Source organism: Hypomesus nipponensis, chromosome 22 (genome assembly GCF_054491055.1).
Source record: "Hypomesus nipponensis isolate SF chromosome 22, ASM5449105v1, whole genome shotgun sequence".
NCBI lineage: Eukaryota > Metazoa > Chordata > Actinopteri > Osmeriformes > Osmeridae > Hypomesus > Hypomesus nipponensis.
Window position 1 is genome coordinate 8455787 of NC_140382.1, and position 11879 is coordinate 8467665.

The 11879-nt window shown below is 40.0% G+C and overlaps 3 protein-coding genes across 3 annotated transcripts; 1 reads left to right on the top strand and 2 right to left on the bottom strand.

Annotated features, from left to right (window-relative positions):
• Nucleotides 1-3272: 3272 nt before the first annotated feature.
• On the bottom strand, nt 3273-6440 carry cdk9 (cyclin-dependent kinase 9 (CDC2-related kinase)). Its single transcript, XM_084686746.1, has 8 exons — nt 6291-6440; nt 6032-6145; nt 5627-5708; nt 5371-5461; nt 4915-5081; nt 4534-4705; nt 4215-4363; nt 3273-4109 (listed from the first exon to the last, which is right to left on the bottom strand). Exons 1-8 carry the CDS (start codon nt 6383-6385, stop codon nt 3744-3746), a joined length of 1236 nt encoding a protein of 411 aa, XP_084542872.1. The 5' UTR covers nt 6386-6440; the 3' UTR covers nt 3273-3743.
• Nucleotides 6441-7741: 1301 nt separating this feature from the next.
• On the top strand, nt 7742-9791 carry LOC146236305 (ependymin-like). Its single transcript, XM_084686748.1, has 6 exons — nt 7742-7900; nt 8133-8167; nt 8461-8592; nt 8712-8892; nt 8988-9075; nt 9248-9791. The coding sequence occupies exons 1-6, from the start codon at nt 7834-7836 to the stop codon at nt 9369-9371; spliced, it is 627 nt and encodes a 208-aa protein (XP_084542874.1). The 5' UTR covers nt 7742-7833; the 3' UTR covers nt 9372-9791.
• A 98-nt stretch (nt 9792-9889) lies between these two features.
• On the bottom strand, nt 9890-11071 carry cskmt (citrate synthase lysine methyltransferase). Its single transcript, XM_084686747.1, has 2 exons — nt 10939-11071; nt 9890-10682 (listed from the first exon to the last, which is right to left on the bottom strand). Exons 1-2 carry the CDS (start codon nt 11069-11071, stop codon nt 10006-10008), a joined length of 810 nt encoding a protein of 269 aa, XP_084542873.1. The 3' UTR covers nt 9890-10005.
• Nucleotides 11072-11879: the final 808 nt, after the last annotated feature.

The window sequence follows — 11879 nt, forward strand, 5'->3', positions numbered from 1 at the left end:
ACCATGCTGCTGGGTCCCAGGGCTCACCCACACCCATTGTACCACCAGCCGACTGTCGTCACACCACGTCGTTGGCACAGCATGAGACTGTTTGTGTCAAGTGAGTATGCAGTAGTGCTATAGTAAATAGGCCTCAGAGTTATGTATGTTTCGGACTTAATCTGGTGTGAACATATTTATTTCTATACATTTGTGTGACAAATACATTGTCCAACAGACAGACATCAATTAATTTCCTTACATCAAGCCTCCCTAAACTATAGGGGATGAGTCACAATCCCTCCTTGCCCCTCTATAACACACTGAATAGTCTACCAGTTGGAGTAGCCCCCACACCTCTATATGACCTATACACTTCTAAATGAAAGCATCTGTTACTGAAAACGGAGTGGGGTGTTGACATTGATTGGACACAACATCTTATTTTATATATCTTTTTCAGGGTACAAAATGAATGATTACTGGCCACTCCCTGTTGAGTTATGAATGTATGGGTCAGGTAAGGGGACTCTACTTCACCATAGGTGATACTCGTAATAAACTTCAGAATTATTTTAAATTGGAAATAGACAAATTAAACAAAAGCATGAATTAATGAATTGGAATATTTATTTGCTGTTGAATGTGTTTCCATTTCGGATAGTTTTTTGTTTATATTTTAGTTTACAGTTTTTCGTCATTTGAGCTATTTTTGTTTTTGCAAAACTTCTTAAAAAACAGAGATGTTTTCTTAATGGTACATCATGCATAATTAAACTAGGTGATTATTAGGTTAAATAAAAGACACAATGACACAGGCATGTTGCATATCAGTTGAATTACAAACCTCTCTGTCAGAACAATGACACAGTGTTCTGTGTGGGATCCTAATTTGGAGCTACAAAGCTTTTTTTCTAAAATTGTCTCACTGTTTTCAGTTCCATGAATGCAAAATGTACCGAAACAAGATATGACGCATGCTGACATTCATAGGGAAGTGTGTTTGTCAAGCAATTGCCTGACTTTTCCTTCTTTAATCAGGAATAGATATCACAGGCTTGTGTGGAAACGAAATAACTCAGAGGAAATAGTCCACTGTGCTTTTTTAGGCTGATATTCAAACCAAAACTATGTGTCACTTTTATTAACCAGCAGGATTTTAAACACACACGCACACACAAACAACTTTATAGCTCCATTATATAGGTCTATCAGGCAAAAAATACATTGTTCACAAACATTTCCTTCAAAAGTTTTACATGCTGTTCATCTCAATCACCACAGCAGATGTGTCTACTTGCTGCAAAGTGGAAAGGTTAAGAAGGGTGTACTGTATTAGGACTGGAGGCCAGTTAAGGTCTGCTAAACCTCTGCTGGCAATGGTGGGAGTCAACCAGCTCAGGTCTGCGATGCTGCTTCGGGATGTCTACAAGCTTTAAAAAGTATTTTTTTACTTTCTAAAGCTTTTTTTTTTAATGGATAAGAATCTGAGAACAATGAGATAAGGAAACTTTCCTCCGCTCCTTACTTTAAGAGAGTAATGTAAACAAACAAAAGTGTATGTGGTTTAGAAGTGGAGCCTACTTGTCTGCTTCATAATCACATTCCAATTGTCACAGTTAGCACACAGGAATCTTTATTTAATATCACAGTACTCCAGAATCACTAACCATTTGCAGATAGATTGTGCCTTGTTATGACCCTTGGAAGTCCACACCTCCGCTTTTCCCTATATAAGAGCTCAAGGCAAATCGTCCCAGAGATTGGATGACAGGCCAGTTACGGGTTGGTGAGTGGATAACGCTGATTTAATCACTGGGGCCATTCATCCATTCATTGGCATCTAATTAGCCACCTCTCAATGAGGGTTGTTAAAGGATCCGCAGTTTAGATATTATGTAGGAAGACAATAGTACATTACATTTACATTTAGTAGACGCTCTTATTCCGAGCGACTTACAGTGAGTACAGGGACATTTCCCCCGATGGAAGTAGGGTGACGTGCCTTGCCCAAGGACACAACGTAATTTTGCCTGGCCAGGAATCGAACCAGCGACTTTCTGATTACTAGCCCGATTCCCTGACCGCTCAGCCACCTGACATTAACTGACAATGCCACAGTGTGACTAAATATATGAAAGATGGGTGTCTGAAATGGAACCCCTTTGTTTGTAATAATCCAATGATTGTTGTGTTTGGTTTGTACCTTGGTTAGTGGTAAACTAGCGTTTTCATAAACGTACAAGAACAGCCATAGTGCAACAGGACAAGATGTCCCTGTTGTTCCTAGCAGGAACATATGGTCATGACAAAGACAGACATAATCTGCAGCTATTTCATAGATACATTATTAGATACATTAATCAACAGCAAAGAGCATCAGATAATGGTCAAATGTATGACAGCTCAGGTTGCGTGAAGCAGATTCTATGCTATTTATCTTGAAGGGCAAATGATAAAGCAAGTGCGGTAGTATTTCAGACATCTTGTATACTGATACTTTATCTAGTTTATCCTTAAATTTAAAATAAATATTAATAATTACTGGTAAGCATAATTGGAACAATACTTTTCATAGAGATAAGCATCTTATATTAACATGATGTGACATTCAAGCCGTTAAATAACTTATATTATAATCTATAAAGACCCGTTGACAACGTAGCTTGGAAGTGAAAAATTCACAGGTCAGATCAAGGTTCCAGAATCCTTTCACAGAGGCTCCAGAATCCTTTCACAGAGGTTCCAGAATCCTTTCACAGAGGTTCCAGAATCCTTTCACATTTGCTAATTGGTCTGGTGATAGTGTGGCCAGTTTTTATCAAATTAAATATTCAAGCACTCATCATAACCCCCAAATAAACATGATTCATCGAGATAGGGAGTTTTTATATTTTAGAGATTGGTAACTTAAGTGGTAAGTGGATTGTAGCATCACCTATTGTCAGACCAGGGTAAAACTCATGTCCAGTTTCAGATATGGCCATAAATATTTGGAAACGGATAAGTTTAGCTATTTTTACTGTTTTCTCAATTATATTCAAGTTACAGTTGAATAGTGAATATAGGCTTACCTTCATTTTGAAGGTAAGCACATCCAATATGAAGGGGAGGGTTTAGGAATTACAGCTCTAAAACATAGCCCCCTTTTTCCCAAGGGACCGACGGTAATTGGACAAAAATTAGATTTTACTTAGCTATACTAAGCACACTTATGATTTTTCATTCAAACCTGTAGTGCTTCAATAAAGGCCCCAAAACAAGTGATAACAAAATGTGACTATATACTGAGGGAGTGTGCATCTGAGTTTATTTAGTGCAACTATCCTACAAAAAACAAGGACTGCATACACGGCATATACTTGGTGCAGTTCCATGATTATGCTAAGTTGTTAAATTATAAACTGTAAAAAAGAAACAAAAACAAGAGGAAACCATCATTCAGGGATGGCAATCACTGTCTCCCGATGGGTCATTAGAACTCTGTGTGTAAAACTTCCAGGACATAGGATGTAGTACCAAACTAAAGTGGATACATCAGCTCTAAGAATTTCTTCACACCAGGGACTGGACCCTTTTCCAACCTCAGGTCCTTGAAGCAGTAGTTGGTTTTTGGAATGAAGGCTCTGCCTCGCATTGTGGATGCCAAAGTAAGGAATAGTCCAGTTTAACCTTTCAGATTTCTGAAGAGTGCAAGGGAATATTTTCTTGACAGGAAGTAATTTAAAAAAGGGACCCAAGTCAACTTTAAATCCCCATCTTATTCAAAACACTCTGTCAAATTCTGTTTGGCTGGTGGTGGCTGGGTTCCTATTTTGATTGGGTGGCTGCTGGGGCATGTGACCTCTCCGTCTGGGTGGGGCAAGGTATTCAAACATGGAGGTGTTGTGTGTGGAGAGCATGTTCTTAAGATCAGACGGCATGGGGTCGGACCAGAAGAAGTCGTGGTTGAGAGCATCGTCACTGTCTGTTCGCTGGGAAGGGTCTAGCACCAGCAGTTTGTCAATGAGGTCCAGGGCATAGGGATCCTTCACATAGGCTTTAAGTCTGTCTTTAACTTTCCTCTTCTGGCCTTTGGGGAGCTCCATTTTCTGATACAGCTCGTATTTCTTGTCCACGCCTGGCCATACCTGATTAGAGTGGGAATATGGATCTGGTTAGGGACTGTATGACAAGACAGTTGGTGTATGTTTGTGTACATGGTGCATAATTGGGTCCATGCGTTCTCTTCTCACCTCTGCCGTGATGGAGCCACACAGCTGACTGATGAGCGTGAGCTGGTGCTGTTCTGTGTTGCCCTGCATGATGGGGCTCCGTGTCCACATCTCTGCCATGATGCATCCTGCTCCCCACAGGTCAATGGGAGGCCCGTAGTCTCGCTCGCCTACCAAAAAACAGACCTTCTGATTAGGCAAAGGTTCTTATTTCTAGAATGTCCACCCTTTACAGAAATTACCCCCTAAGCAAACTTTCTATGAAACTATTCATGCGTCATCAAATGTGTGTGTGTGTGTGTGTGTGTGTGTGTGTGTACATCTCGACTGCCTTTCTTACCCAAGAGCAGCTCTGGAGGTCTGTACCAGAGTGTGACCACACGGTTAGTGTAGCGGTTGCCCTGGCTGTTCTTGGCCAGGCTGAAGGCTCGTGCCAGGCCAAAGTCTGCCAGCTTTAGAACACCGTCTCTGGTGATCAGCACATTCGCTGCCTTCATGTCTCTGTGAAGGATCTGTAAATGTTGAGGAGAAAAGAGTCACACACATATATATAGACTTTGCATTCAGAAAGTATTAATATCTAAAAGATCGTAAGACACCGTCATGCATATTCGTGTTTCTCATTTCAGAATGTATTATATGTGTTACCAACTGCCATTTGCAAGCTCATTGATCCAGCTAGTACAAATCAATGTAAGTGGACAACATCTTATATGTTTACCTTGTTCCTGTGGATGTAGTAAAGCCCATTGAGCAGCATCTGCATCACCTTCTTTATTTCAGCCAGTGTGAACTTCACATTAGCATTGCTCAAAAGTCCCGCCAAGTCGTGCTCACAGAAGTCAAAGACAAGGTATATACTGCCTTTGTAGCGGTTGAACTGTGTAGCTGCAAATGGAAGGAGTTGATGAGGCTTTAACATGATTAAACTTTTTCCAATTTCAGTATCACATACATTGTATAAACTTGTGCACATATGATCACCAAGTCAAATTACACACATTGTTACACAAACTAATACGTTGACATGTCATGTAAGTGACTGTCCTCACTTAATGGCCATGCACAGCCACACAGGTCATTAACAGACAAGCTGTCAATAAAAGTTGTCAAAAGCTCAAAAATCCACAAACGACATCTGCACATCTTTAACAACAGCACCAACAATGACACCCACCTTTGGTACGGCAGATCTCTATCAGATTCACAACATTCTCATGTTTCAATAGCTGCAGAATCTTTATTTCTCTCAGTGCTGTGATGGGGAACTGTGAACAAATGTGAAACGATGAACAGCAAATTAAAAGGGCAATGCAGGTGTCTGACTTTTACAAACAAATGTAATTACAGAGATGGAGTAAACGTATGGAATAAAGTAGACAACTATTTTGACTCGACTTGCCCACGAACGAACACAGAAGCCTGTTTCTTACCCCTTCTTTCTCGTTCTCCATTAGAACTTTCTTCAGTGCTACCTTCTTTCCAGTTTGTCTGTGCTTGGCTTTAAACACTTCACTGAAAGGTAATGATTATTGATTGGTATAAATGTCAAATGATGGGTCGCTAAGCTAGCAACACGAGTGACATAACACGCGTATTCATCACTGACACATATTTGCCTCAATTAAAATGCGTCGAGGTACAGTTACCTAACCAATCTTACTAAATAACATAAATACAGGCCAAGCTAGACAGATTAGCTAACAAGCTAGCAACTTCTGAAGAAGCAAATGTGGTGGATCTACTTCCTCGATTAGTTAGTTAAGTGTACGTGAGCTTTAACGTTGCTATCAACGGGTATTCCATGGCATTAACAGCATGCAATAAGGCAATTTTACCCGAAAGTTCCTTGGCCAATTTTAGCAAGTTTTTCATATTTGGAAAACTCGTCACAGAAAGGGAATTCAACGCCATCGTAATATTTGGACATGATGGCGGCCTCCCGGTCGGGCCTGTGGATGATAATTTAGTTTCGTTAACATGATATAATTTTCACGGATCTGCACATTTGAGGCAGACATAAATACAGTATTTTATGAAGTATATTATATTACACAACAGTGCATACATTGTGTGATAAATGAATATTAGTCATACTTTTCAGCCGCACCGGCGTTTCCACTTTTGTCTCGCTGCATCCTTGTTTGTGTGTTTGACGCTACAATAAAAAGGCGTTTTTCTAAGGAAGCCATAAGCTACGGAAGCCTAAGAGGGCTGAAGGCCTGTCATCGTTTTTTTCAGTAGCCGATATTGTATTAACAGTTTCACTCTTTTTCAAAATGTTTCTCTCTAGTGGAGATATAAAAACAATAAGCTTTCACAATTGTGAAAATCCTATTCAGATGTTTAGCTGACAATCAAATATGTAAGCTATTTAAATTTCCCTTTAGGCCTGCAGTAGCCTACTTTGCTAAGAAATGTCGTCCAACCTGTTGAACTATAATCAAACGTACAAGGTGGACCTTAGCTCAAAATGCATTCTCTTCAAAACCTTAATCTTTTTGATCTACAAAACGTCAACTTTATATTTCAATGAGTGCCATTAGATTGTAGCCTAAACAAATGTCCATTCACCTGAATTGTGAATGTGTTTGAACTGTACAAGGGGCCCTAGTACTGTTGGAATTTTTTTTATTTTGGCCAAACCCCAAAATCAATGCCCCATATGGTTTAAAGGATAGCAGTAAACTGGACAGTGTAATAATATTAACCAACGGGAATGTGGTTATTTGACTCTGCATTATATTACATTTACTAACATGAAATCAGTTATAAGCCAATCATGTTACAGAATAAAGGTTTCAAATCTTACTTTGTCATGATTATGCAAATCAGAGAAAGAGAAAAAAGCCAGACCTCATGGCCAAGTCCAGATAATGGCAAAATATTAGAAGAAAACAAGAACATAAATAATATGCACTTTTATAGCCTACCCAAACCCAATTATCATCTATATTCTATAAGAACAACCAATCTGCCCACATCTTGACTCTTATCCATATATCACTATAATGGACGTTGCACAATCGGTGTGACAAGCACCCAGCAATTAAAGTCTTCAGCAAAAGGTGGGGGACAGTCTCCCAGCCTACAGTATGATGTATGCGTCATGTTTTGAATAGATATTCAAGTAGCACATAACATTCAAACCGAACCCACTTTCTACTTACTTACAGGCCACACAGTTCAAACAACCAGTTCAGTGAGTAGGACTAACATAACATTGTGTAATGTTGCATTGTTAATAGTTATGTGGATCAGATCCCGCCCACCTCCAAATCATATGACTGTCACAGGTGTTGCTATCAACACGCTGTCCTATGCATACTCCCATGATCCAGTACAGGTTTTACAAACTTTCTCTAAAAATCCAAACAACTGTCTCGTGATTTGTTGCGCACACCAAGAATAGAGTACATTTGATATGAAGTACTGCATGTAGTGATGGGGAAGCGAAGCTTTGTGACGCAATACACCATTAGAACATAGGGCAGAGGTTTAAAGTCTGCTGTGGCTACAATAAAATCCTGGATCCCTATCCTGGAGCTGGAGTATCTGTTACCAACTGTTTATAAGGAAGTGACTAAGCATTCCTCCAATAGTGTGTTTTGTGTGTACAAGAGAAACATAGGAAAGCAGCATGAAAACAATTGTTCTGTTTGCGTCTCTGGTTCTGGGCTGCCTGGCGCAGATACCTCACCCCTGCAGTAAGTAACCAAGCTAACCGTTTGCTAACTAAACAGAGTATGTGACAGAGACACCTAGCATTGGGAATATCTGCTGTCCATAAAAAAGATGACCTATTACATACTTAATGTTTAATACTTCATTTTGTTCAGTTTTAAATGCAATATAATGGCGTTTTTAATTTTACTTGGGTCAAAGAACATATTTAATGCAAATTGTGTCAGTAAAATGATTCTTAACTTCCTGCCCTAGAATCTCCACCTCTTCTTACAGGTAGCCTCTCTGTGGTGAGTTTCCTAAGGGGATTTTGCCAAGCATACCCTGTATTGACCCCTTTAATGGCATATAATTTCAACATTGTACCCTGCAAAAAGTGTAGGATACACAATACACTAAATATATCTGTATATGGTAAAATACAAAATCAGACTAATTTGACTCCATTTTGACTAAACTCCAGATTGGTTAACTAACCCATCCTCCTGTATTTGTGTTTAAATAATTTAATTTCACAAGCATTCTAAATTTAATTCAGAATTCATCCTACACCTGTTGTTCAAATATTGGTTTATAATTACAGGTTGCTCATCATGATCTGATGGCCAATGCCAAATATACCTATGATGCATTTGGGCAGCGTATCCGCTTCAGAGAAATTGGTTCTTACCAGAACCAGACATTCTGGATTGATGCGCTGCTGCTCTTCAGAGAGGTAATCAACAAATCTTCCCAAAACATCTGATGTTTCTCTGCTAAATCTGAGGCCAATTATGTGTGTGGGGGGGGAATTACAATAAGCATTGTCGCCCCTTTAAAGAAATGTTTTATCAGGGTGTCATCTATAAGATCAACCATCAGAACCGCACGTGTAAGAAGGAGAAATTAAGGGCAGACTTTCATCCTATGGAAGTTCCTAACAATGCAACTCTGCTGGGGCAAGTCATCTTGGGTAGCTCCTCTGGTCCAGGAGAGGGTCTTCTGGTCAATAGCTGGTATGGAGAAATGAAACGGGGTAAGAACAAATGAGAGTTCATTTTGTGTTCTTTGGTGTCTCTTCCTCTTCTCACATCTGTTCTATTGTTGATCTTGTGATGCTTTTATCTACAGGGAAATATGTGAGCACTGTAACGGAATTCGGATGTTTGCCAGTCAGCACTTTATTTCACACAGAACGCACTGGATGGATATTGACAAGGTTAGTCTGCATTTATTTAGCAAAAAGCTACAACACATTTGCTACTTTAAAGGTTGTATTATATTCCTTGTGTATGTGTGGTACATCTGATCATTCCATTAGCTAATAGGATATAGTATATAAAAGGTTAATATCCATAGAGGTCTGATCTGTATTGTGTATTACTTTCCAGTTTCTTCAACATTCTCCTTGGAATTGAGGACCCTCAAGAATTCTTCCCTCCTGAGTTCTGTCAGGATGCAGTGCCAGACAACAAAGGAGAACCTGCTGACTTCTACAGCCTGTTTCTTGAGTAGCAACGAGAAGTTCAACAGTCTTTTATTTGTTCTTTATACTTAAACCTGTGCTAATATTATTTAGATCACAATCATATACGTTCTCATTTGCTATGAAAGTCTATGAAAGTTTTATGAAGGAACAACATGTAACTTTTATGGGAGTTAAAAGGGATGACCTGCAATAGGCATTTTTCAAGACATATAATCAAACACTGGGATATGTTACTATATTCTACCTTTAAGCCTCTATTTCCAAGCAACACTGGAATAGTTTCTGTGTCGTGTGTTTAGTTGACTGAAGTTTGTAATTGCTCAATACTATTTTTGTCCAGCTTTACACAGGCATTTTCCAGGCTGCACCCCTGATAAAAACGTAAATTGCAGTCACTATAACAAGGGAATGTATGAATAAACAGTAAGTTCTGATCACAGTGACAATATTGTTGCACAGTTTGTTTGATGTTAACCACCTATATACTTACGAGACATTCCCGGTTAAGGCTACACCCCTTTAGTAAATCACTAGGAAAGAGGCATAGTTGTATGATATTTAATTAAATCCATTCAAAAAGCAATCGCAAACAAGTGTTCTCCACCTCCTGATCTCAGGAAGTGAACAGTCCAATTCAGCACAGTAGTACCAACTAGGCTACTATGTAGCATGTCGTGGTCTGATTTGGTAGCAGAAGTAACAAATTCCCCTCAGATCGCCTACCTCTTGCACGCATACATCTGCAGTCACCCCCCCAAGCTCCTGGCCCACCGTTTCCAACCAAAGTAGCCTGGCATCAGGATCCTCGTCCGAAAACTGCAGATATAACCCAGAACTTCGTAATACGCGCAGAGACTGCTTAAGAACCTGATCAGCTTTGCCTCTCCCTTCCCTGGATCTCAACAAGGCATCCGTTGTACCTTTATCAATTATTAGGTCTAGGCTTTTAGAGCCATAGTGTTGGTAGAGTTCTGTACAATCCAGTTCTAAGAATTCCAGTCTTGAATCAGGATTACGAGGTTCTGCTGCTTTGGTTCCAATTTGTTCTTGCATAAAGCGCACAGCTACTGGGGAAATATCTGCGCAGGTCACTTGCACTGCAGAGAAGGAATTCTTGTATATATCAAGACCTAAGGCAGAGGTTCCGCAGCCCAAATCCAATACTTGGAAAAGAGTATTAGAGTCAGGTTTCGAATGCAGCAAGGGCATGATAAAGTCCTGAATTGTGCCAAAACCAAAAAACCACTCAAAGTTTTTAAAGTTTGGTGTTCTGCCGCGGTTTTCAGTGTAAAACCGGTCCCACGTTGCTTTCTTGTCCATGTTCTCAATTAATTCAGCTGGAGGAATAAATGAATGTGATTAAATAAAAACAATCAGTCAACATTTTTCCATTACAACTTTATGTCTCATATTAGATCCCTGATGATAAAGGTATTTATAAAGCTACAGGAAGTGTGATGAATGATAACGCTAAAGCAATGGTATAGCCTGTGACGTCGCCTACTGGCTACGAGTTAGCATTTCAGAAGGGCATGTCTTGTCTTTATGATAATCATGCGTCTAGTTGAACGTATATTGTGTACGCAAACATACTTGTAAGTGAAGAATGGTTCCTGGAAATCACCGACACAAGCTTTCCTAACCTTTTGTATGACATTAGCAACACGTTTGACATCAACGGCGCCATGATGACGCTCTTTGAATTGCGCAAATGCGCAAGCTGCATGTGGAACGGGCATGCGCGTCAATTGGCCTAAAATGTATTGACCAAAATGACGGACATTGTGCAAGGGCTACAAAAGTCTACCGATAGTAGATAAACTTTTTTTGTAGGTACTACGGCAGTGTTGTCGACTTCAGGCCAAGGTAGGCTACATCCCCGCCACGATCACCTGGCCGCGGGAGCGTGCGTGGACGACTTTAATGCAAAAAGTTTCACCAAAATGATGGGTTTATGTAAATTCACAGGAGGAAACTGTTACTAAAGAATCTATTTCGTTATGTACTAATTTGAGACATGGGATAAATCCTGTCTCAACAGGAGGAATGAAGATAACGAAATTGTGTTTTCAGCATATGGATTTTCAAACTATTCAAGAAAGCTTATTTAAGAAATTCCTTTTTAGCGTAGGAATGGGCCGACAAGTCAGTTGCCTTCAACTGACCTCTGTGATTTTGAATGACTGTACAACCTTGTAGACTAACGCTACTTGTGTAAAATCCAGACAGAAAAGCGAGTCTCATCCAGCGAGAGGTCTGTAGCCTAGCTTATGACCTAAAATCAGGAGACTGGATTGTGGTGACGGATTTGAAACGTTAAATCCTGGAATAGACCCGAGGTGGATGGGGTCATCAAGGACAGTCAAACCGGTGGTGGTAACCTACAATTGTAGCCACAGCTGCCCTGGGGCAGACTGACAGAAGCGTGAATGCCAATCAGCGCCTACGGCCCCTCCGACCACCACCAACATTCATTACCAACATTCATTCACGTCCACACAATGCATGTCTTTGATGTGAGCATATTACATGTT

Excerpts from the sequence above, each read along its gene's own strand:
- cdk9 (XM_084686746.1), bottom strand. The coding sequence starts at position 6,385 with ATGGCTTCCTTAGAAAAACGCCTTTTTATTGTAGCGTCAAACACACAA. Across the intron at positions 6,146-6,290 it reads AACGCCGGTGCGGCTGAAAA|GCCCGACCGGGAGGCCGCCA; the intron begins GTATGACTAATA and ends TATCATCCACAG. Across the intron at positions 4,364-4,533 it reads ACCTCCAGAGCTGCTCTTGG|GCGAGCGAGACTACGGGCCT; the intron begins GTAAGAAAGGCA and ends GTTTTTTGGTAG.
- LOC146236305 (XM_084686748.1), top strand. The coding sequence starts at position 7,834 with ATGAAAACAATTGTTCTGTTTGCGTCTCTGGTTCTGGGCTGCCTGGCG. Across the intron at positions 8,893-8,987 it reads GTATGGAGAAATGAAACGGG|GGAAATATGTGAGCACTGTA; the intron begins GTAAGAACAAAT and ends TTTTATCTACAG. Across the intron at positions 9,076-9,247 it reads ACTGGATGGATATTGACAAG|TTTCTTCAACATTCTCCTTG; the intron begins GTTAGTCTGCAT and ends ATTACTTTCCAG.
- cskmt (XM_084686747.1), bottom strand. The coding sequence starts at position 11,071 with ATGCAGCTTGCGCATTTGCGCAATTCAAAGAGCGTCATCATGGCGCCG. Across the intron at positions 10,683-10,938 it reads GAACCATTCTTCACTTACAA|CTGAATTAATTGAGAACATG; the intron begins GTATGTTTGCGT and ends TTATTCCTCCAG.